General features: G+C 36.9%; 1 protein-coding gene across 5 annotated transcripts in view; it reads left to right on the top strand.

The window, feature by feature from the left end:
- GPATCH8 (G-patch domain containing 8) overlaps nucleotides 1-26,563 on the top strand; it is a 119,906-nt gene that overhangs the window by 22,310 nt on the left and 71,033 nt on the right. For 2 of the 5 annotated variants that reach the window (XM_073889174.1, XM_073889175.1), the window contains exons 2-4: nucleotides 8,191-8,265; nucleotides 14,210-14,227; nucleotides 16,541-16,613. Coding sequence is in view for 1 of the 5 variants with exons in the window: in XM_025861724.2 (XP_025717509.2) it covers nucleotides 8,191-8,265; nucleotides 16,541-16,613 (148 nt within the window). In the remaining 4 variants the exon portion in view is untranslated. Of the gene's footprint in view, nucleotides 1-8,190; nucleotides 8,266-14,209; nucleotides 14,228-16,540; nucleotides 16,614-26,563 lie in introns of those variants that run through there. The other 3 variants (XM_025861724.2, XM_025861725.2, XM_073889176.1) reach the window with 3 other exon arrangements.

The following is a 26,563-nucleotide window of genomic DNA, read 5'->3' as shown; positions in this document are numbered from 1 at the left end:
AAATAGTATTAAACTCTTCCCTTGTTGGACATTTGTTTCTAATTTTTTTTAATAAACGTGTTTTTTTTTAAGATTTTATTTATTTGACAGAGAGACACTGCAAGAGAGGGGACACAAGCAGGGGGAGTGGGAGAGGGAGAAGCAGACTTCCCGCCGAGCAGGGAGCCGGATGTGGGGCTCGATCTCAGGACTCTAGGATTGTGAACTGAGCTGAAGGCAGATGCTTAACGACTGAGCTACCCAGGCACCCCTCTAATTTTCTTTTAAGATTTCTTTATTTGAGAGAGAAAGTGTCCATCGTCCCCCCCCGCCCCCCCTGCCCCCTTGCTGGGGGGAGGGGCAGAGGGAGAGGAAGAGAGCCTCTAAGCAGACTACGCAGGGCTCCATCTCATTACCCGGAGATCATGACCTCAGCCAAAACGAAGAGTTGGATGATTAACCGACTATACCACGCAGGCGCCCCTCTAATTTTTTTTATATACTAGAGAAGAGCTACAGTGAATATCATCTGTATTTAAAATTTGTAATAGCTATGGAAAATGTGCTGTTATCCCAGTGTTCTTCCTCATGTCTCTTCCACCTGGAAAAAAAATATCACAAAGTAGGATACCAGAAGGAACGTGAGAGCGTGTGCGCATGCGTTCACGAGCAGGGGGGAGGGGTAGAGGGAGAGGAAGAAGTAGACTCCCCACTGAGCAGGGAGCCCAGTGTGGGACTCAGTTCCAGGACCCCAGGATCATGACCTGAGCCCAAGGCAGCCGTTTAACCAGCTGAGCTACCCAGATGCCCCAGAACACAAACTTTAAAGTTACAATGACTTGAGTTTAGAATTTGGGCTTCTTTACTTAACTGTTCAAGTAACTAAGCAAATTTCTTATACCCTCTGAATTCTGCATCTGAAAATGCAGATAAAGAATGATACCTACCATGTTGGGTCATTGAGAGGATTAATTGAGATCATGCCTGTGAGGCACACAGTTCCTGATACTTACTAATAGGTACTCAAAAGATAGCTGGTACAAATGTACTGTTTAGCAAGACCACAGGAGTAAACTGTTAAAATTGAGTTCTTCTCTGAGCTTTCTTTCCTTAACACTCTCAAATTTAGACTGTGAGTTAGTCAAAAATACCAGCAGGGTATTTTTATTTTATATTTATTATTATTATTTTTAAAGATTTTATTTATTCATTTGAGAGAGAAAGTGTGTGCTCACAAGCAGCAGGGAGAGGCAGAGAGAGAGGCAGAAGCAGACTCCCGGCTGAGCTGGGAGTCAGACATAGTACTTGATCCCAGGATCATGACCCAAGCCGAAGGCAGATGCCCAAGCAACTGAGCCACCCAGGTGCCCCAGTATTTTTATTTTTTAATGTGTAAATTTGTTGGTTTTGTTGAAGAGATCATTTGGTTATAACTTATTTATTTATTTATTTTTTAAAGATTTTATTTATTTATTTGAGAGAGAGAGGATGAGAGATAGAGAGCACGAGAGGGAAGAGGGTCAGAGGTAGAAGCAGACTCCCCGCTGAGCAGGGAGCCCGACGCGGGACTCGATCCCGGGACTCCAGGATCATGACCTGAGCCGAAGGCAGTCGCTTAACCAACTGAGCCACCCAGGCGCCCATAACTTATTTATTTTTAATTTTATTTTATTTTAATCACCATACATCATTAGTTTTTGATGTAGTGTTCCATGATTCATTGTTTGCATATAACACCCAGTGCTCCATTCAATACGTGCCCTCTTTAATACCCATCACCAGGCTAACCCATCCCCCCACCCCCTTCCTCCATTTGGTTATAATTTTTAAGTTTCTGAGTCCAGATAGTTTGGTGTCTTTCACTATTAATTTTTTCTATCTAAACTGATTTTGTTTTGTTTTGTTTAGATTTTATTTATTTGTCAGAGAACAAGCAGGGGGAGCGGCAAGCAGAGGGAGAAGCAGGCTCCCTGCTGAGCAAGGACCCAGGCATCCCATAAACTGATTAGTTTTTTTAATAGAAATTTATTAAAGTTGGGATTACATTGTGAATGATTGGTAGATGCCTTTTTGTTTGTTTTTATATAGTCACCCTCTCAGCGAAAGAGCAACTCTGGCGTCAATAATTGAGAAGACTGGCAAAAAAAATTAACTGACCTTGTGGTCTTTATGTCTGATGTATATGCTTTTTTAAAAAAAGTTTCAAATGTCCAAACAAATCATGATTTTATTTTGTTTTTATATTTCAACACTTAAAAATGAAAATTATATATATTTTTGAATCAACACCACTTTAAAATTTTAAAATAATTTCATCAGAAATTTATTTTGAATGGTGCTGATTAAGCATTCAAAGATAAACAGAATGGTTGTGATTTTCATTAGAGTATTTGAGTCTTAGGGTATTAAGTAGAAAATTCAAAAGGAAAAAACATGCAGTTAAAAACGGCCTTCGTCACATCTCTTGTCCCCTTAGGCACTCAGTTCTCTCAGAGGTAATATCTAGTAGAAGCTTCTAGATGTATTCTAGAGTTGTCTATGCATTTTTTTTAGTTTATTTACTTTTAAAGATTTTTTATTTATTTGAGGGAGAATGAGAGAGAGAGAGAGAGAAAGCACCAGCTGGGGTGGGGGGAGCAGAGGGAGAGGGAGAAGCAGACTCCGTGCTGAGCAGGGAGCCAGATGTGGGACTCGATTCCTGGACCCCGGGATCATGACCTGAGCCAAAGGCAGACACAACCAACTGAGCCACCCAGGCACTCCAGTTTGTTTTATTTTAATTTAATAAATTATACAGTAATACTTTTATTTTTATTTATTTATTTATTTTTAAAGATTTTATTTATTTGACAGAGAGAGACACAACGAGAGAGGGAACACAAGCGGGGGGAGTGGGAGAGGGAGAAGCAGGCCCCCCACGGAGCAGGGAGCCCGATGCGGGGCTCGATTCCAGGACCCTGGGATCATGACCTGAGCGGAAGGCAGCCGCTTAACAACTGAGCCACCCAGGCGCCCAATACTTTTATTTTTAAAGATTTTATTTATTCATTTTAGAGATAGAGGGCGGAGCAGAGGGAGAGGGACAAACACTCTGCACTGAGTGTAGGGCCTGATGCAGGGTTCAGTCCCACCACCCAGAGATCATCACCTGAGGCAAAAACAAGAGTCTGGATGTTCAACCAACTGAGCCACCCAGGCACCCCTGACTTTTATTTTGATGTATAGTTCTATGAATTTTAACACATGTATAGATTCATGTAACCACCATTAAAACATCTTTACACAACAGATTTTAAATGTTTTTAATGCGGGCGCCTGGGTGGCTCAGATGGTTAAGCGTCTGCCTTTGGCTCAGGTCATGATCCCAGAGTCCTGGGATCAAGTCCTGCATCGCCTGCTTCTCCCTCTGCCTCTCTGTCTCTTATGAATAAATAAATAAAATCTTCAAAAAAAATAAATGTTTTTACTGCTTAAATATTTTAAGGGGGGAGATGTAGAAATACTGGCTTTTTCTGTTCTTTTTCATTAAAAGAAATTATAATGAAGATACAGTGAAATTCACTCATGTTAGTGTTCAGTTCCTTGAATTTTAACAAAATATCATGTACCCACCAACACAGTCCTATATAGCTCCTGGCAACCACTGATCGGTTTTCTTTTCTCTGGTTTTGCCTATTACAGAATGCCTGTAAATGGAATTATACAATAACTTTTTGAGTATGGCTTCTTTCACTTAGCATAACATATTTGAGATTCATCCATGTTATTGCTTGTATGAGTAGTTTGTTTCTTTTTATTGGTGAGTTCAGTGGTTCATTGCATGTACCATAGTATTTTATTTATTTTTTTAGAGATTTTATTTATTTATTGGACAGAGAGAGACACAGAGAGAGAGGGAACAGAAGCAGCGGGAGGAGAGGGAGAAGCAGGCTTCCCGCTGAGCAGGGAGCCCGATGTGGGGCTCGATCCCAGGACCCTGAGATCATGACCTGAGCCGAAGGCAGATGCTTAATGACTGAGCCACCCAGACGCCCCTGCGTGTACCATAGTATTTTAATCTATTTCCCAATTGAGGGACATTTGATTAGTTTCCAGACATTTACAAGACAGGATTTTGTATAAACATAAATTTTTCCTTTTACTTGGGTAAATACCTGGGGACAGTATTGATGGATTTTGTTAAATGTGTGTTTATTTATTTTTTTAAGATTTTATTTGAGAGAGAGAAACAGCAGGGGGAGGAGCAGAGGGGGAGGGAGAGGGAAAAGCAGACTCCTTGCTGAGTGTGGAGCCCATGGGGGCTTGGTCCCATGACCCTGAGATCCTGACCTGAGCCGAAACTAAGAGTCGAAACTAAGAGTTGGCTGCTTAACTGGGTGAGCTACCCAGGTGCTACCGTGTGTGTTTAATTTTTTTTTAATGTGTCACTCTGTCAAATAAATAAATCTTTAAAAAAATTTTTTATGGAGCACTTGGGTGGCTCAGTCAGTTAAGCGTCTGCCTTCAGCTCGGGTCATGATCTCAGGGTCCTGGGATCAAGCCCCACATCGGGCTCCTTGCTCAGTGGGGAGCCTGCTTCTCCCTCCCCGTCTACCTTCTGTTCCCCCTGCTTGTACTCTTTCTCTCTTTGTCAAATAAATACATGAATAAAGTCTTTAAAAATTTTTTTTATAAGAAACTGCCAAACTTTTCTAAAATGGCTGTACCATTTTACATTCCCACCATCTGTGAGAGTTCCCAAGCAATTTCAGCAACACTTAATATTTTAAGTTTCTTTTTCTTTAAGCCATTTTAATAGATGTGTAGTGGTATCACCTTGTGGCTTTAGTTTGCATTTCCCTAATGATTAATGATGTTGAGTGTTTATTTACTGTGTGTCATCTTTGGTGAAATGTGTTTAAATCTTTTGCCTGCTTTAAAATTGGGTTTTCTTATTAATGTGTTTTGAAAGTTCTTTGTGTATTTTGGGTATACAAGTCCTTTATCAGGTATGAGAGTTGTGAATACTTTCTCCCACTCCAGTTTTTCAATTTTTTTTCTTTTACAGGTTGTGCTTTTGGCGGTGTAGTTTAAGAAACCTTTGTCTAGCCCAAGGTCACAGAGATTTTCTCCTATATATTTTCTTCTAGAAACTTTATAATTTTAGGTTTTACATTTTTTTTAAAGATTTTATTTATTTATTTGACAGAGAGACAGCGAGAGCAGGAACACAGCAAAGGGAGTGGGAGAGGGAGAAGCAGGCTTCCCGCGGAGCAGGGAGCCCGATGTGGGGCTCGATCCCAGGACCCTGGGATCATGACCTGAGCCGAAGGCAGACGCTTAACGACTGAGCCACCCAGGCACCCCTTAGGTTTTACATTTAGGTTTGCAATATGTTTTGGGGTTTGTTTGTTTTTTTTTTTACTATGGTGTGCAGTATGGGTTGAGGCTCATTTTTTTAATTTTACATATGGATACTGTTCTAGCAGTATCTACAGTTCTAGCACCATTTGTTGAAAATACTATTATTTCTCTATGGAATTATCTTTGCACCTTTGTTGAAGATCAGTTAATAATAAAAGGATGGGTCTTTTTCTGGACTCAGACTGTATTATTAATCCTGTTTTGTACTGTGTCTGATAGATCCAGAATTATTTGAAAACTTAGCTGGCTGTGTTTAGAAATTTGTTAAGCATCTCATTTGGAACTTGTTGTTTGTAATCTACAGATGAATTTTCTAAAATGCCTAAGTCTGGGGCACCTGGCTGGCTCATTTGGTAGAGCACGCAACTCTTGATCTCAGGATTGTAAGTTTGAGTCCCACATTGGGTATAGAGATTAATTAAAAAATAAATAAAATCTTTAAATGATTTTAAGTCTACAGATGAAAGGATTTTGCTAATGATTCATTATCTATTTGGAAAATTTTGAGTGATTTTTTTTTTTAAAGATTTTATTTATTCATTTGAGACACAGAGATACAGAGAGAGAGAGAGCATGAGCAGGGAGAGAGGCAGAGGGAGAAAGAGAAGCAGGCTTCCCACTGAGCCAGGAGCCCGATGTGGGGCTCGATCCCAGGACCCTGGGATCATGACCTGAGCTGAAGGCAGATGCTTAACCATCTGAGCCACCCAGGCGCCCCTTGAGTGATTTCTTATGCAGTAAGGATGAACTAGAATGGCTTTTCCTAGATATCCATATTCTTTTTTGTAGAGTTACTTGGTAGTTCTCTCATAATATTTGCAAGTGTTTGTGCTTTTATTATATCATCTTTATAGTGATAAATTTGGGGGCAGTTCTCTTTTGATTTAAAACATGGTTGTCCTAAGTTACTCTAAAGTTACTTACAAAATAGTATCCAATTATTGTTGATAGGATGAGATTTTATCTTTAAATCATATAGAGCAGCTGTGGAGTGAAAGAATTACTAGATTTAGTGGGACATTGTTCTATAATGTGAGGTTTTTTAGTTACTCTAAGTATTTGGATGTTTATTATTTGGGAATTTTGAAGCGCTTTGCAATTAATACCTTGTAAGTAACTGTTTCAAATCATTTAAATGTTGCTTTATAAGTTAAAAGAAGAGTCAAGTATTAATTTTAAAGAGATTGTTGGACAGAATATTATAGATAAGTCCTTTCAGGGTTTATAGCTATTTTTTTCATTTTTAGTATTTGTTGATGATTGCTTTTCCTCATTCTTGGAATGCCTGATCTTCAGTTTTTAGGATTTGCTTTTCTTCTTTGGAAAACCCATTCCTCTTACTCCTTTCTTTTGGATAGACTCTACTGCACAATTTTTATTTTTATCATTTTTATTGTGATAAAATACAATATAAAAGTACCGTTTAAAGTATTTTAAAGTATACAGTTCAGTGGCATTAAGTACATTAACAATGTTGTATGACCATTATCACCACCACTAATTCCAGAATTTTTTTACCACTACCACACAATTTTAGCACCTAATTGTTCTCTTATTTTAGCCACCATTATTTTTAGGGTTATAAAAGATAAGTAAGATTTAGTTTTGTTCGTAAGGACTTTATAGTCTGATGAGGGAAACAAGTAACCTAGTGTTAGTGATACAGTGTGGCAGATTATATGTTTTAGATCTGTATTGTTAAGTTTTATTTATTCAACTAAAATTTTACCTTGAAAAAGTAAAGTAACTTTTTGTTAAGTTAACATTCAAATTGTCCTGAATTAATGTAGGCTCTTTAGTCTTTTGGTTTAGGTCAATTCAGGACTCACAAATCATCATGCCCTCTTTTGTAACAAAAAGGGACCCAGAAAATTGGTATTCTGATTTAAAGCCAAATTATGAGCTCTTCTTTTCTTTTTTTTTTTTTTTTAAGATTTTATTTATTTATTTGAGAGACAGAGAGAATGAGAGCGAAAGCACATGAGATGGGGGGAGGGTCAGAGGGAGAAGCAGACTCCCTGCTGAGCAGGGAGCCCGATGCGGGACTCGATCCAGGGACTCCAGGATCATGACCTGAGCCGAAGGCAGTCGCTTAACCAACTGAGCCACCCAGGCGCCCTGAGCTCTTCTTTTCTAATGGAGGAGGGAGATCAGAGAAAAACCATGATTAGAGAGAACTTCCTAGTTGTCTGCACCTCTCCTCAGTTGAACTGTTTTGACTTATTCTAGTTGCAGGGACTGCTTGCTTGATTATAGTCAAATATGGCATTATACAGACATGTTTATCTCTCTTGGCAGATCATTTGAGGAATAGCTGTACTTGGAATAATATGTCAAGAGATTGTGTTTTCGAATTCCTTGAAACTTGGGAGTTAGCGCTTAATTTAAAGTTGAATGCTTTAGCAGTTTTGTTAAAAGCAGTGTTATCAACATTGGACAGTATTGTAATATAGGGTTTTTTTCTATTACTTATTTTCTTTAGTACAAGATTGTTTATGAAAACATGGATGTTTGTTTTTAAGATCCTGCAGTCTTCATAATGTAGTCTGAGAAGTTGTTGATAATCCCAAATGCTTTTGATAGTATTTTAGTTAGCAATTTCAGTGTTTGCTATAGGAAGAATTCATATTACTAGGCCTAGACTCCTCTGATAAATTATTTTTATAGATTTAGAAAAATCTGAATTTGTGGCACAGTTTGTCTACTGAAAAAGAATGAAAAGTTGAAAATAATCCCTAGTTTAACTAGATTACTAATAATTTTGGCATTTATTACTTTTGAAAAATAACTGTAGTCTTGTTTTTTCAGGGTAATCACTTTGATCAGTATGAAGAAGGACATTTGGAAATTGAACAAGCATCACTTGACAAGCCTATAGAATCGGTAAGATGATCAATGCTTAATTTTGGGTCATAGTTAGTTAGGTAGTGTTCGTGTGACACTTGATGTGAATGAATTTAAACTTAATTTACAGTACAATTTAGAGCTTTTTTTTTTTTTGCATGCCCTACAATAATCAAATAGAGTTTGGGATGTAATCTAATATTTATATTTTGGGAAATCAGTCTGAAAAATCTAGAAACAAGTTAGAATTTGATGGAAAAATATCATTTTGGCCCATACTGATATTCTGTTAAAGATAGCAAGTTAAAGTTAAAGTTTAGTGTTTTTGTAAATTGAATAAAGGAGTAAAATGTATTTTGATCCTTTAAAAGCTTCACCTTTCTTGGGCAATGCAATCACATGTGAAATGTTCCATTATTAATAGTTAAGGACTAATATATTTACCAGACACTTGTGAAAAATGACAAGTTTGGTAGCTTAAGTAGATGTCTGGTTTTTGTGAAAAACTGATTCTTTCTCTTTACATGGCTTAGTTTTGGATATTGATATAAGTAATAGAACAAGGAGATTTATTTTTCTGACGTAATTTTTTTTTAAATCTTAATTTTTAAACATTTTCATTTTGAAAAGCCCTTTATTTTTAAATTACACAGTTAATTGTTAAAATGTCTAAACTTGTCAGTATTGTCAGTATTTAATATTTGTGCGTAAGTGTACATATCTTAATAAGGGTTTCAGTGAGTTATTGGTAAACTTGAGTGAAAATGATCAAAGAGGAAATCTTAATCTTTATAGCAGTCAAGACATCTCCCCTCTCCTTTTAAGAAACACTAGCTTTTTTCCTCCTCCCTCAGGAAAATAAGGCAGTATAGAGAGAACAGATATTTTAACTCTAGTTTTTATTTCCAAAACTGTAACATAGTAAAGGATCAACATATATTTATGTTCCTAATTAGGTTGGTGTTGTGTGTGTGTTTGTGTGTGTGTTTAGATGTTTACGGAAATTTACACAACTTGGGGTGTTCGACATTTTTCTTCCACAGCAGTTGGCCCATATTAGCTAAGCAGCCATGATCTGGTTTGTATTGCACGGTCTGCCTTTTTTTAATTTCTTCTCTAGGGTTTCTTTCTCCCCCACCTCCCCTTCTTATTTCTGTTCTTCTGGTCCAGTGAACACTGCATATAGTACCTTCTGTCTTAATGTGCTGGCATGATGCTAGACTTAGGCATGGCAGTAATTGATGACGCATGTGATAATGCTGCAGAGGGAGAATTCATATCTGATATTGTGCTGAAAGCCCAGTCTTGTGTTTTGATTTGAGGATAAAATGCCAAGTCCACATTGCTAAGTTAAAAATCACTGAAGTTTGTGCTTTGTTCCATATCATCTTGGGAATTATCACAAGGCAGAATTTTACAATGAAGTCTGTAAGCTAGCTAGATTAGTATTTTGTACTTGAAAAATAATTTAATTTTTCCATTTTATTTAAATGTTCTTTGGGTCGTAGTTTAAGAACAGATAACTATCAGAAGCAAGACCCAAGTACCATATCTACAAGGTACATGGCTAATATTCTTAAATAAGCTATAATTCTGTGTGTACTCTGACTCAACAGTTGTAGGAAATTTAATTAGACTAAATTTGCAGCTTAGTATTCATTATTACTATATTCAATAAAGATTTTTTTTAAAAAAAACTCTAATATTTAACATTTCTAAAGCATTTTAGGGCCACATTTTAAAGTTTTTGGAAAATTCCTTCCTTTGGTGTTTGAGGTGTTAACACTGTTTTTCCTCTTACACTGTCCAGGATTTTTTCCAGCATATGTCATAGGAAGAATTCTATCAGAAGACAGTCTGACTGAGTAATCCTTGTTGAGTAATCTGAGAGAGTAGGAGTGGAATTGATATATGCTCTGTTTATTGAATAGTGTTATCTTCTCCACTTAAAATAATGAATGGTATCGTAATCAGACTGGATATTTATTTATTTTTATAAATAAGTGTATGTTCAGAGATACATATTAATATTATACTTACAATGAAAATTTACTCCTGAAACAAACAAATAAATAAATATTGATGTGGTAGTTTAGGTAGTAGGAGGAGGAGCTTCATAGTCTGCATTGTGTTAGATAGAAGTGGGGACACACAACAGGAGGGATTTTATTTCTCTTACCAAATCACTTGGGGACAAATTGAAAGTTTTTAAAGAAAGGTTTTAAAGAAACTTTTGCTAAAACAATTGGCATGGAAGTTGGTACTGTGGTATCAATTCCCCTCTTCCCCTCCTCCCCCCAAAAGGAAGTGCCCTGTTGCCTAAGGAATGCCCACCAAATAAATATATTTTAGTTACATGGCTGGCTGGCTATATTGAACTCTCTTGTTCTTAGGGGGAAATGGCATTGCTTCTCACACAGAGTCTCTGCTGAATTAAAATCTTTCTCTGCAGCAATATCTATTGAGAGGTGCTGACTGTTTTGCTACAGCATGCAACTCAAAAGTGGCTGGAAATATGCAGCTTTGGGAGTCTACAGATCATTGCAGGAGCTAAAGGTCTAGTCATTTTTTTTTTTTTAAAACAAAGGTAATCTGCAGCAGCTGGTAACCGTGGAAGTCTCTGCACAGGTTTGTGCCAAGAAATATGCCTGTGTGAAGGGTTATTGTGAGTATAGGATTAAGGTCCTTTCCTTTGGTAATAGGGTAAATTTGTTGCAAACTGGCAAGATGGGGAATGAAATACAAAGACTCAATAATGCATTATGCTTTTAGTAAACTTCTGAAGCCTAGATTTGTTAGTTTGATGATACAGGTATTTCCCTTTCAATCAGGAAGTGTGGAAAACACCTCAAAATCCAGCATTTATAAAGTATTTCATAATCTTTGTTAAAAAGTTTTATTTCCCCTGCTTTATTTCAACCAACCAGGTATCTTTCAATGAAATTTTTGGTCAGGAATAAAACTTTGTTCTAAGAAAATTATGAAAGAATTGCCAGACAACTTGATTATCTGGATTCAGAGAAGATGGAAAGTATTAATGTTTTTTACCTTTATTACAAAAAAACTTTTTAGGACTTGAATTTTAAGTTACTGCTTAGTGATTTTTTAAGTCCCAGCCATTATAATTATATGCGCTTTCTTAATAAGGATAAAATACTTAGAAAACAAAACTTAATCTAAAGCTATAGCTCAGTCTAGAGTTCCAAGAACTGGTTGGTGTGATTTAGGATATATGGTTTTTTATGACCTTCGTCATCGATATGAGAAATGAGATGGGGGCATGATTGTAAGCTGTACAGAAACAAAATACCTGCATCATAGTAAAATATGTTGTCACAGTTGCAGTTGGAAGTAAAACTACCATCAGCCATTAGTTGGTCTTTGTTTTACCTAATAAAAATCCCGTCTTTATAGTTCTTAGGTTGACAGAACAGTTTTAAAAACTTAATGTAAGTTTTCAAACTCCAGTTGCTGATGTTTACTTTGCTCATGTAGGGATTTGGAAGTATATGTATAATTGAGTTTTGTCATGTTGCATATCTGTTTAGATCTGTGGACTCCACTAGTTCCAAACTGTAATATAAGACTGCTGATTTGACATTTAGCAGTGACCATATGTGGACTGCACTATAAATAATGTGCTTCTTGGAGCTGAATGGTGTAGCATTACTATATGGCTTTTCTCTCTGGTCTTCATTGTGTCATCTGTAGTGAGCTATAGATTTTTTGTTTCGGGAATTTTTACAACTTGTTGTTTGCATGGGTTCACCTAGTAGCATTTGGTTTTTGCTTATAGAGTCTTTTAATACACAATCAGCAAAGCTTACAATCCACTCAAGAGACTTACTGTTTTTGTCACTGTTGAAAATGGGCTAAATGGTGTAAATTGAATGTGGCTGTCAACTAAAAGAAAATTGAGTGTGGAGTTAATATTCGTCCAGTCACTGACATAATTGTAGTATAGTTTTCTCTTGAGACATGATATTCTATTTCCTGCTATAAAAACTGGAATCAGCCTCTTATAATAAAGTAAAATTTTCTCTGTGTTTTGGCAGGGTCCCATTATACAGATTGGTGGTGCTGTTGCCAAAATGGTCATTGTTACTGTGATGGAATATAGCTTTATGGAGTAGAGAAAATTTCTTGGGAAAAGTTTCTACTTGGTAGTTAATAAATACAAGTGTTGAGGAATGGCTGAAACAATAATGAGGTTTTTTTGTTGTTTTTGTTTTTTCTGGTATTGTGTTTCAGCATGTTGATAGTTTATAATACTTAACATTTCTTGCTTTCAGAGATCTTCCCATTTAAAAATTATATTCTCCTTTCTTACACATATAATAGAAGGGAACAAAGGGTAAAAATATAACATTTTAGTTATATATTTAACTTTAGAAATAGAAAAGAAAAAAGGCCAACTGACATAATAGGTGTAAAAAAGTTTGGGTTTTCAGTTCAGTTTCATGGTTTGACCAGAATTAAGAAATTCATGCCTAACCAAAGAAAATTCCACACTGCCACCATTTTGGTCTTGCGCACAGAGAGGAACAAATAGCTTGTGGGAACTCTATGAATTAAGTGGAAAACCAGTTTTTTGGCCTGCCTCCCTTGGGCAAATGTCAGTTGCTTTATCAGTTAATTTAAAATTAGTATTTGCCTTGGGGTGCCTGGCTGGCTCAGTTGATAGAACATACACGTCTTGATCTTGGGGTCATAAGCTTGAGCCCCACATTAGGGGTAGATTTTACTTAAATAGATGGGTAGAATTTTCCTGCAGTTCTTCCATGTGCATTTAATTTATAAACAGACTGTCATTGTCATGCCCCTTTGTTGGTTAAAAACCAGTGTTAAAAAAGAAAATTTTCTATTAATTTTGGTTCTATGACATTATAATTAAACCTCAAATCACATATTTTAATTTAAAATAAAAACGAAAGATTTTTTTAGTCACTACTGTAGTGACTGAAATAGTAAAATGTTACTACTTTAGAAGTAAATTTAGTGCTCATTGCCCTTGTTATGTCTAGATTACCTGTTTGGGCTTTAAATTACTCACTCCAATTTATTGTTATAAATAACATCCATGGGAATAATTAGCAAAATCACAACTCCAGATAGAAGAGATTATTATTTTCACACGTTTACGAGTGAGTCCCTTGTTCTTTCACGGTGAATGTTCAATGAACATTTTGATCATTTCAGAGATAGCAAGTCTGCTTTGTTCTACTTTGTTATGAGGTATTTTGGTGCGTCTTCCTTGTGTTATCCATCATCCCTAAGCCTATTGGATTTTTGACAAGTGTTTATAAAACTTTTTTTCTTTTTTTGGTAGGAAAAGGGACCATACTGAATACTAGCCCTTTCTGCAGAGTCACAGAGCTGCCTTTTTTCCTCCAAAAGCAGGTAGTCTGGAATGATAGGAAAGGTCCAGATTTTCTGTATTAGTCATTCACTTAATCTAGGAGATTGGTAAGGGGAAGAGGTTCTGGGAGAGGTATGTTCATTCTTTCTGTTGCCTTTGTTATAATCATAAGGACATAGAGTGGCATGGTAATAATTTTAATATAGACCCTGACATTTCGTTCCTTATTCATACTTAGGAATATAAATTTGATTAAAGAACAGTTTCACCTAAAGTTTGAGAAATGCCACTGTCATTTTGTATCAATAGCTTTTTTTTTTTTTTTGAGGTGACAGCCATCTTGAGTGGTTTTGTAAAAGTGGTGCTAATGTGTATAATCCTAAAGTTTTCTTTTTTCTTCCTCTCCCTTTAACATTTGCTTTTCCTTTCACTGTTGTCAGTCACAACACGCTGCTCTTGAATCTCTCAGCTGGTCTTGACTCGTGAATTTACTTATGCTTTCACTCTTCTTTAATAAATACATTAATTGCAAGCAGTGAATTGAAAACAAGACAAAAAAAAAAACGACCATTAGTGATTGGACAGTTTCTTACTTTGTGTTACATTTAACTGTTCTTTTGACAGCCCAGTTTTTAAAGCCAGGTTCGTATGGAAATGCTTTCACTCCACTTGCACTGCTTTTGGAAATAGCATACTGCTTCATCTGTCTGTTTATTTTAGTGCATTCATAATATAACACAGTCAGCATAATGTCTCATCTCCACTTAGCCAAAGATTGAGTTTTCTTAAATAAAAAAAGGGGCAGCAATTTTTGTCAGCATGGTTTTTAATACCCTAAATCTCTGTGCCAAGTATAGTTATAACAGCTTATTAAAAGATTAAACAATAATTTAGTCAACTACATAATCTTAGAGTCATTCTGCTATCCTTGTCCTTTTCATAGTTACTCACTTGTAGGAGTTATGATATAAAGTAAGGATTTTATGTGCAGATAAATTTATATTTATAGTAAAATAAAGATCTCTTCATTTTTTGCTAACATCACTTATATTAAGACTTTATTTTTTTTAAGTTTTTGTGATGTCTAGTAATATGGAAGTCATCACCTGGGATTACACATAACCATGGCATTTTCAAATTCTTTTAGTTTCTGGCAAAAAATAATTCCTAGTGACCTTTTGTACACCATATTGATTTTGTATCTATATGTTTAAAATAATAGTATCTTGTTTTAGAAACAAAATTTCTTCCTCCTTTTTTTTGAAACTAATTTTCCATTATTGTTTGCCTCTTTTTTTGTTATTAAAAAAGTACCCTGATCTTGGGGCACCTGGGTGGCTCAGCTGTTAAGCTTCTGCCTTCGGCTCAGGTCATGATCCCAGGGTCCTAGGATCGAGCCCCGCAGGGGGCTCCCTGCTCCGCAGGAGGCCTGCTTCTCCCTCTCCCACTCCCCCTGCTTATGTGTTCCCTCTCTCGCTATGTCTCTGTCAAATAAATAAAATCTTAAAAAAAAAAAAAACCCTGATCTCTCCCCCCCGACCTGATCATTGAAATAATCATTTGCTCAGCCGAGTTTTCCCGTTTTCACTTTGCATGTCATAAACTTGTGGAAGGAAATTGTTCCCCCCTCCCCACTTAAACAGAACATTGGGGAGGCTTAATCTTCCTCTTCTAATTTACTGTCTGAAAAGAAAACTAAAATAATTTTTTTCTTCTATAATTCTGAAGAGCATTTTATCATTGAATATGGAGCTAGAAGATAAAAAGCAGTTTAACAGGAGATATTTGATTTTAAATCAACAATTTAGGGCTTTAGCTTTATAGATTGATTCAGGAAATAGATTATTTTCAAATGATGTTATCAGGTTAGTAATGTAAATTACATTTTAATACATAGAGAACACTTTATTTTAAAATGTTTCCCTTTCGATGAGTTTAGCAGCATTTTATCTGATGTAGTTAATGGTTATTTTAGTTTTGTCTACATACTTCACAATATTTGTAAAAAGCAAACGGGACAAAGGTATGCAGAGGTTTCTAAGATCTTGAACCCTTACACAGAAGCTGACATTAATTGTTGTTTCTGGTGCCTTTTCATACAATTTACATTGAAATACCTTTTCTGATATGCTCCTAGGAAGATGAGACATTATGTATATTGGTTTTTTCCCCCTACATGCACTAATGGTTCTTTACTGTTAACTTATTGCTAGGCCTGTTTCATTCTAACATTTTAGCATTTTTGTTAGATTACATGTTGAAATGCATCACTCAGTCTGTGCTTGAGCTCATTTTATTTTTCTGTTTAATCAATTTAATTTCTTGTTTTACTAACCTCACTGTTTTTTCAGTTTAATATTGGCTGCATGCTAGTTAAATATTTATATATTTTATATATATATATATATATTAAAAAAACCAATCAAGTCTAGCCTGGATTTTGCTCTGATTGTGTTTTCATTTCTAGTGGTGGGGCAGTCTTACACTTACAACTTACTTTGTATCATGAAAGCCTGACACATAAACAAAATAACTAAACACAGTGTAGATTTTCTTTAAAAAAAAAATCTTAAAGTGGTGCTGTCTAGGTGGTGGATATGATTGTATAAGTACCTTGATTTTATGCTTTTTAATGTTAGTTTTAAACTTCATAAATGTATTCTTCCCCTTTTCCCCTTCCCTTTTTTCTCCTTTTTAAAGTGTTATGTACAAAAGTTGCCCAGCACACCATCAGAAAGGACCCTTACCCCTATGTTCTTCCCATATAAAATATTGGCCAGCATTTCTTTTTACATTAATGCCCCTTTTGTTGGGCACATTTACCCTATTATTAGCATCTTTTTGCATGCATATATGTAGAATTATCTCTTGCTCATCACCTGTTTAAATGTCACTAGGAAGGGAAGAATATATTATTGGAATATTTTTGGTTTGTCTCTCTGTTCTGTCTGTCAGGATAATATTGGACATCGCTTACTCCAGAAACATGGGTGGAAGCTGGGCCAGGGATTGGGAAAATCTCTTCAGGGTAAGTTTTTTTAAATGTACAAAAAGAAAGAAAGAAAGAAAACAATGTTTTTGATTTGATCTTATGCCTGAATATATATATATATATATATTTTTTTTTTAAGTGTTTGGGCTTTTTCCCCTGCCTTTTCTCCCCTAGAACAGTCTATATTTTTCCTATAACTGTATTTTAAGTTACTGTTAAGCTAATAGTTTGCAGGAGTAAGCTGCTGTGTCATGAATACTTTCAGGTCAAACATTGTGTATATATGGCTCCACTGGTTTTAAATTTTTTTGCCGGGGGTTATGGGTGGGTGGAGTAAAAAGAACACATAGTCTCAGAGTGTGCTTTCTTTGTGTCATTTAGTGATGTTGTATTGTGGCTTCAGTATTATAAAGGGAGCCATTCAACAGCAGAATTTAATTTTTGCCTTTCCAAATTCTCCCTGAAGCTGGTGATTGCCCTGGTTCTTTTTCTCTGCAGTCAGAATCCATGTAGTAGTAGAGAGAATTAACCCACACAAAACAAAAAATGGAAGCAGCAGTTTGTTTCCTGTAGTTCTCTGAGCAGAGGTCCATTTCTCAGGTTCAGATCAGGCTCTGGAAAATATGTGGCTTAAAGTTTCCATTGCATTTAATTTTTCTTTTAATTATAGTAATCATTTGGATAAAAACAAAATACTAACATTTCTGCTTTTGAGTTCTTGTTAGTTGGAAACCAACTCCATTCACTTTTTAGCTCCCTCATGTTCACGAGCTACTGTTTATTCTTCACAGATATGAACACTACCTCAGAAATGATGGGAATCATTGCACTTCCACTTCTGGTCATGAGGGGGTCTCATTGTATAAAGGGATCTTTGGGGAGAGGTGTGCTTTTATTGACTGATTCTTTGAATTTTGAAAATAGATTTTCACAATTTGAATGGGAAGTCTAATCAGTTCAAATGTGTGTTAAGGGGCACAGGACAGAGCATAAAGCAGGACATTCTAGTCTTTAAAATCTTTGCTTTTTTTTTGGTAAGATTTTATTTATTTGGGAGAGAGCAGGGGTGGGAAGGAAGAGTAGAGGGAGAGGGACAAGCAGACCCCATCCTGAGCGTGGAGCCTGATGAGGATCTCGATCTCATGACCCTGAGATCATGACCTGAGTTGAAACCAACAGTCAGATGCTCAACTTACTAAGCCACCCAGGCACCCCAAAAACCTTTGCTTTTTAAATTACAATTCTACAAGTTCTAGTCAAATTAGTATTTATTACTAAGCACTAATTTATTTTGGGGGGAGATAGAAAGATTTGATTACCATTAAACTTGTTTTCTCAGTGGCACAAGAACTCATTGCATTTGATACAAAGAATATAATTAAGAGCAAATCTGTTTGAATCCCAGAATTTTTCATTTCTAAGCGTCAGAGACTTTCAAGTACACCTAGCAGAGGTAAAGAGAAAGAGTGAGAGAGAGTGAATAAAGGAGAGGTACTTGAATACTCACTTATTTTTCTGTGATAGAAAATTTTATTTTTTACTTTAAGAAAAGGGGCGCCTGGGTGGCTCAGTCAGTTGGGTGTCTACCTTCCGCTTGGGTCATGATCCCACGATCCTTGGATGGGGCCCCACATCAGGCTCCCTGCTCAGTGGGGAACCTGCTTCTCCTTCTCCCTCTGCCATTACCCCTGCTTTTGCTCTCTGGCTCTCTGTATCAAATAAATAAATAAAATCTTAAAAAAAGAAGAATAGTCTAGAATTTTGGTTGTGTTTTGAACTTTGAGCTCCTTGAAAAGAGGAGGTTTTATTCATATTTTAACTCCCATCTCCATGGTTGCAGGCATATAAGTCCATTATTCATCTAAATTACAAGGGGAATTTGAAGCCCATCTCTTTTTTCTTCTTTTTAATTGCGGTAAAAAACACATAAAATTACCATCTTAACCTTTTTTCCCCCATCTTAGCCATTTTATTATTATTATTATTTAAGATTTTATTTATTTGAGAGAGAGAGACAGTGAGAGAGGGAACACAAGCAGGGGGAGGGGGAGAGGGAGAAGCCGGCTTCTCGCTGAGTGGGGAGCCTGATGCGGGGCTCAATCCCAAGACCCTGGGATCACGACCTGAGCCGAACCCATTTTATTTTTATTTTTTAAAAGATTTTATTTATTTATTTGAGAGGGAGAAAGCACGTGAGCGAGCAAGAGTATAAGAGCAGGGGGAGGGAGAAGCAGACTCCCCGCCTAGCAGGGAGCCCAATGCAAGCCGGATCCCAGGACCCTGAGATCATGACCTGAGCCAAAGGCAGCCACTTAACCAAATGAGCCACCCAGGCACCCCTCATCTTAAACATTTTAAAGTATACGGTTCAGTAGTGTTCACTAAATTCACAATAATTGTGCAAAGCCCATCTGTTTTGAATGGCTGGTACAGTATCTTTACCCTTGAGAAGAATGGAATCTTATTCTATTACCAACATTAAAGGCTGTTTAATTGTCTTGTAAATGGATCTTTAATTTTTTAGTGTTAGATTCAACAGTGTGTGTACTTCTCTTGCATAGTTGTTTCTATAATACCACATGATCTGACCTAGAATGTAACCACATTTATGGCATGTTGAGGTAATTCATGACAGTTTTTTTTTTTAAAGATTTTATTTATTTATTAGAGAGAGAATGAGAGATAGAGAGCACGAGAGGGAAGAGGGTCAGAGGGAGAAGCAGACTCCCTGCTGAGCAGGGAGCCTGATGCGGGACTCGATCCCGGGACTCCAGGATCATGACCTGAGCCGAAGGCAGTCGCTTAACCGACTGAGCCACCCAGGCGCCCCCATGACAGATTTTTTTTCATTGTACCAAACCTTTGCTACAGATAACCACTGAAGAAAGCCCTGTCAATCTAGTGAAAATGGTAATGCCTTTTTAGTATTGCCTAGACTAGGCACTGCATGTAATTTCCGGGCTCACAGCTTTGTAAATTGTCAGTTCTCCTTTTTAATCTTTAACATAACCATCCACTAAAATTTAAACCTGATCTCTTCAGGATATTTTGTTAACATTTAAAATTTATTTCAACCAGGGGCACCTGGGTGGCTCATTTGGTTAAGTGTCTGGCTTTGGCTCAGGTCATGATCTCAGGGTCCTGAGATGGAGCCCTACTCTGGTTCCCTGCTCAGCAGGGAGTCTGCTTCTCCCTCTTCCCCTGCCCCTCCACCCTATTCCTTCTCTCTCTCTTTCTCTCTCTCAAATAAATAAAATCTTTTAAAAAAATAAAAATTATGTATTATTCATCCAAGGTTTATACAAAGAGTGTCAGGCCTTGGAGGCTACAGTGCAAATATCTTGTCACTGGATAGATTAGGGAATAGGGTATGCTGACTCTAAAATGAGATTTTCTGGCAGGATAGAAAAATTATACTTTATAAATTGGGTTTATTTTTGTACTTGAATTTCCTTTATTCTTACCATTTTTTTCCTCCCTTAGTATTAAGATACTTGAGAAGTTTATTTATTTTTTTTTAAATTTTATTTATTTATTTGACAGAGAGCTAGCAAGAGCAGGGAACACAAGCAGGGGTAGTAGGAGAGGGAGAAGCAGGCCTCCTGGTGAGCAGGGAGCCCAATATGGGGCTCAATCCCAGGACCCTGGGATCATGACCTGAGCCGAAGGCAGACGCTTAATGACTGAGCCCAGGCCCCCAGGATATTTCAGAAGTTAAAAAAGAACTCTTACTGTGTGTGGCAGATAAGTGATTGCTAGTATTTAAAAAAAAGACTTGTAGAACAGATATGTTGACAGGGTGTCTGAAGGGAAAAATACAGAGAAAGGCCTGTTGATGAGAAATATTATGGACAATTGCTTATTATAGAGGCAGAGGATATATTTAATTTGGAATAAAGCAACAATGAATGATAGTTGTATTTTTTGGCAGTTGGACTAGATTTGTTTCTTGAAATTGTTTTATAACCATCTGGCAGCTTTAAAATGGAATGCAGCTCAAAATCTTTATTTTGCTGTGAAATGTTTAGTCGGTAGATATAGTCCAGAAATGGGGTACCTAAACTTCCTTTGTTAAATTGTCTAGGTGCTTTTTGATGATTTGGCTGATTTTTTTTTTTTTTTTTTTAATCACAAGCAAAAGTTCAGCCCCTGAGAAAAATGGATGGGGTGTGATAATTGTTTCATATCTCACCCTGTCTAGGAGGTTCAATCAATAATAGACAACCAACACATATTTACTGAGCTAATAATGCATTCTAGCTATACTGGCTGTAAATAGCATAAGCAAAGGACAAAGTAGGTAAGAAATTGTTCCTGTTCCCCAAGTCTTGCTCTTTTAAACTGTAGATCTTTGAAGGTTTCTTGAGTTTTATACTTTTATGTACTCTTCCCATGCTTAGAATTAAGTATGTGATCAATCTGAATATTTAACTGACAAATCACTCCCAAGTTCCTTGAGGTAGGGAATCTTGTGTAGTTTGTGTAAAAGTACTTTGTGTAAGATGTGAAGGCAGTGTGAGCAGCATTTTGAAATATAAGATCTAGGTTTGAGTTTGGCTCTGCCACTTTAAGTAAAAGGGACAAGTTACCATCACTGAGTTATTTTTTCAGTCCAGTAAATGGGAATTAAAATCTTCGCTCATTTAGTCACAGTGATGGGGTGAAGTAAATTAATAAAAATGGTGAAATCACTTTATAAAAACTATAAAATGCTATGTAAATGCTGATTGCTATTAACACCTCTATAGTATATATTTAGATGTTTTAACTGGATTGGAGATAAGCCATCTGTAGGTCTTTTCCTTTTTTTTACGATTTTATTTATTTATTAGACAGAGAGAGACACAGCAAGAGAGGGAACACAACCAAGGGGAGTGGGAGAGGGAGAAGTAGGCTTCCCACAGAGCAGGGAGCCGATGCGGGGCTCGCTCCTAGGATCCTGGGATCGTGACCTGAGCTGAAGGCAGATGCTCAACGACTGAGCCACCCAGACGCCCCTTAAGACTTTATTTTTAAGTAATCTGTACACCCATCATGGGGCTCAAACTCACAGCCTGAAATCAAGAGTCACACACCCATGGACTGAGCCAGGTGCCCCCCCGTCTTTAGGTCTTAATCAGAAACCTAAATATCATTAATAAAAAAAAATAGAGAAGCACTGTCTTGCTAGTCTGTAATTTTACAGTATAGTAGCTATAATGTGCTCAATATGTGCTAGATAATTTACTTCTGGATCTGTATTTTTAATGCTGTGTGCATTTTATAGTCTCTAAGCCCCTAATTTTGGTGTCTGTTTCACTAATTCTGAGGTCATTAGTTATTGCCACTTCTGAGCCTAATTTACAAAATCTAAGAAGAGCCCCAATCACTAAACGGTGGCATTGGGAAAACTGGATAGCCACTCAGAAAAAAGAAGTTGGATCCTCATTGTGCTACCTTACCCTGACATATATTCCAGATGGATAAACTATTTAAATGTTAAAAAAAGAAAGAAACCATAAGATCATTAGGATGTGCACTGGGATAATTATTATTTTTATTTTATTTATTTTTAAAGATTTTATTTATTTGACAGAGAGCACAAGTGGGGAGGGAGAGAGGCAGAGGGAGAGGGAGAAGCAGACTCCCCGCTGAATAGGGATCCCGACGTGGGACTCAGTCCCAGGACCCCGGGATCATGACCTGAGTTGAAGGCAGACATTTAACTGACTTAGCCACCCAGGTGCCCCGATAATTATTATTTTAAAAATATATTGGTTAAGCGGCTGCCTTCGCCTCGGGTCATGATCCCAGGGTCCTGGGATGGAGCCCTACATCAGGCTCCTTGCTCAGTTGGGAGCCTGCTTCTCCCTCTGCCTGCCCCTCCCCCTGCTTGTGCTCTCTCTCTTTCTCTGACAAATAAATAAAATCTTGGAAAAAAAACTAAAATAATGTTGGAGGGACACCTGTTTGGCTCAGTCGGTAGAGCATGCGACTCTTTTTTTTTTTTTTTTTTTTAAAGATTTTACTTATTTATTTGAGAGAGAGAGATAAAGAGCACAAGAGGGTCAGAGGGAGAAGCAGACTCCCTGCTGAGCAGGGAGTCCGATGTGGGACTCGATCCCGGGACTCCAGGATCATGACCTGAGCCGAAGGCAGTCGCTTAATCAACTGAGCCACCCAGGTGCCCAGCATGCGACTCTTGATCTTGGGATCATGAGTTCAAGCCCCAAGTTGAGCATAGAGCTTACTTTAAAAAAAAAAATAATGTTGGAACAAGGAAGTTTTTAAGTATAGACGAGATCTGTCACATTCAGGGTGGCATGGCTGTAGACCTTTTCTAAGTGTAACCCCAAACCCAGAAGCCATTAAAAAAAGGATACATTTTACTATATTTCATTATAAAAAAAAAAACAAACTGGGGGAAATATTTGCAATATCTCATTATAGACAAAGGACAAATTTTCTTCATGTATTTATCTGTTACATGAAAGACTTATAGCCTAAAGAGGAAAGGGGAAATGATATGAACATTGTTTATAGAAAAGTAATGCAAATGATCTTTAAGTGTATGAAAATACTCTCACTTCTTTTCATAAGAGAAATATGCATTTTAAAAACCACAAGATACAATATTTCACTTTTGCATTGGAAAGGTTAAAGATAATTAGCCTGGTCGTATTTTGGGAAAACACGTATTTACATCATAACCAATAAGAATAAAAATTGGTAAACCACTGCAGAGAACAACCTGAATTACCTAAAGATTAAAATACATGTATCCTGAGGTGCCTGGATGGCTCAGTCCGTTGGGCATCTGGCTCTTGATTTCAGCTCGGGTTGTGATCTCGGGGTCATGGGATCAGCCCTGTGTTGGGCTCCACCCTCAGCGGGAAATCGGCTTGGAGCTCTCTGTCTCCCGCTCCCTCTGCCCCTCCCCCCTCAAATAAATAAATCTTTAAAAATAAAATGCATCTATCCTTGGGGTCAGCAATCCTAATTTTCTGTTCTTCACTTAAAACTCTTTGAAATGCACAAAATAATGTATGATCGAGGTTATTATATCATGTTATTTTGTGATAACAAAAGATTGGAAACAGTTCATCATATTTCATTGATTCCAAGACATTTTTTTCATATTTTAATAAAGGGAAACTTAAATGCATCTTGTTAATGGCATTATGGTTATAATTGGCAACTCTTAAATTTCTTTTGGGCATATAAAATAATTGTGTTTTGTGGTTAATGGCATTTTGTATTTGAAAAAATAGAATACTAAAATGGTATAAAGGGAAACCATGCTGCTTTAAAAGGATTGAAGTAGTTTAGTATGTGTTTGTCATATGTAGAACAATTTCCAAGGTACAATAAGTAGAAAGGAATGTATAGAACAGTGTGTGGTATATATTATTTTTTTTTTAAAGATTTTATTTATTTGACAGAGAGAGACAGTGAGAGCAGGAACACAAGCAGGGGGAGTGGGAGAGGGAGAAGCAGGCTTCCCGCTGAGCAGGGAGCCTGATGTGGGGCTCGATCCCAGGACCCTGGGATCATGACCTGAGCCGAAGGCAGACGCTTAACGACTGAGCCACCCAGGCGCCCAGTGTGTGGTATATATTAAACTACCATTTGTGTTATATTGCATACATAGATATACACACAGTCATATATATATATATATATATATATATACACACACACACACTGATAGATACACATCTCCTGCTTAAAATCAGTATTTTGTTCCCCGAAATCAGACCACCTACCTGTGTGAAGACCTTAGATACCTTACTTAGGTATCTATTTACTATTATTTAAAATGAGTTACCTGTCAACCCCAAAACCCCCAGCCAATTTTCAAGATACAGCTATTTGTGAATTTTTTAAGAAATTGCCAGGGGGATGGCTGGGTGGGCTCAGTCATTAAGTGGCTGTCTTCGGCTCAGGTCATGATCCCAGGGTCTGGGGATGGAGCCCCGCATCGGGCTCCCTGCTCAGCAGGAAGCTGCTCTGCCTGCCGCTCCCTCTGCTTGTGCTCCCTCTGCCTGCTGCTCCCTCTGCTTGTGCGCACTCTCTCTCTCTCTGTCTCTCTCTCTCTGACAAATATATAAAAATATATAAAAATATTATTTAAAAATAAATATATAAAAATAACAAATATATAAATGTATATTTTAAAAATTTTAAAAATTGCTAGGACATTGCCTAAACATTTCTTCCTTATTGCCAGATAATTAATATGGTTGTGTAGTAACATGTCTGTCCCGTTTATAGATACTTAAGAAGCTTTCCAAAGTTCTAGTGTATGTGGAATGTATTTCCAGATTTCTACATATCTTTTTCTTAAAAATGCTGAATTAGGTTTTTGAGAATGAAATATAAACATTTTACTATCTAAAATCATTGGCTGAATAATATCGTGTTGAGAGTCGTGAACTGAGGCACTCTACTATGAAGCCTTAAACAGGTACATTCTGTGAGGTATACCTGTATATTTATGTTTGTATTTTCTTGACTATGCAAAGAAAACTCCTTGTAAAGGCAGACTCTGAAGGGAAACTGAGTTGCTTTTTATTGTATTCTTTTAAAATTTGATGTGATATACTTACATTGCTATTTAAAAATATAAAAGTTGGGGCACCTGGGTAGCTCGGTCGGTTAAGTGTCCAACCCTTGAGCTCAGGTCTTGATCTCAGAGTTGTGAGTTCAAGCCCCACGTTGGGCTGCACTCTGGGCATGGAGCCTACTTTAAAAAATCTCTATATAGGGGTACCTGGGTGGCTCAGTCATTAAGCGTCTGCCTTCGGCTGAGGTCATGATCCCAGGGTCCTGGGATCGAGCCCTGCATCGGGCTCCCTGCTCAGCGGGAAGCCTGCTTCTCCTTCTCCCACTCTCCCTGCTTGTGTTCCTGCTCTTGCTATCTCTCTCTCTCTGTCAAATAAATAAATAAAAAATCTTTTAAAAAAATATAGAGAGAAGATTATTTTGAAAAAGAGTAGGCAAAATTAGAGCAGAGTAGTAAAGTAGGGTGTGTTTTTTGTTTTTAGGTATATGTCGCTTCCCCCATCCCTGCTCTAGTTTCATTTAGCAAATAAATGGTGAATATAGTTGGGTAGGGCCTGCATTAGCTAGTAATAGCGGTGTTCTTACATTTTATGATTGAAGGAAAACTAGACTTAGATTCAATACAACAGAATAGAAATATGTAGTGTTACATTTTAGACTTTACTGGGGCCTTGGTCAGTTAATCAACTGACAGTTGATCAACTGATCAGTCAGTTAAGCATCGACTCTTGATTTCAGCTAAGGTCATGATCTCAGGGTTGTGAGATCAAGCTTAGTGTTGGGCTCTGTGCTGGGCGTGGAGCCTGCTTAAGATTCTCCCCCCCACCCACTCCCTTTAAAAAAGAAAAAAGGAAAAAATAGACTTTATTGTTAAACTAGAATGTTGATCTTTAAAACTTCACTGACTTCCTAAGAAAAATAATTCTTTGGCTGAGAAAAATAAGTTTTCCCTTTTTTTTGTTTCCTTTTTTTTTTTTAATTTTTTTTTTAAGCAGTCTCTATACTCAACGTGGGGCTCGAACTCACAACCCCAAGATCAGGGGTGCTCTACTGACTGAGCCAGCCAGGTGTCCCAATAAGCTTTCCTTTAATATTATAATGACGTAGATAAATTTTGTGGATAGGGTCTTTGTAAAATCTAAGTTGTTGTCCTTTTGTATTAGTTTCCCTTTGAAATTTATTTTTCTTTTTGAAAAGGAAATTACACTTAGTACATTTTGTGTACATTGATTTAGAATCTAAATGTTTTGTATGTTCCACTTAATGAAATAGTATAATCATTTCATAAATGAAGGAACAGTTTTGGAAAGGTCATATAGCTACTGAGTCTCTGCCGTTCAAGTATAAGCATAACTTTGAAATCAATGTTCCTATATGTATATCTTTGCTCTTCTTAGAAAACGTTGATAACTGGAAATAAGAGTAGTTGGGGGAAGACAGCC

Source organism: Callorhinus ursinus, unplaced genomic scaffold (assembly GCF_003265705.2).
Source record: "Callorhinus ursinus isolate GAN/ISIS: 27379988/994484 unplaced genomic scaffold, GSC_fseal_2.0 scaffold102, whole genome shotgun sequence".
In the NCBI taxonomy this organism is placed as follows: Eukaryota; Metazoa; Chordata; class Mammalia; order Carnivora; family Otariidae; genus Callorhinus; species Callorhinus ursinus.
Note: the sequence above shows the minus strand (reverse complement) of the source record. Positions and strands in the feature narration are given on the sequence as shown.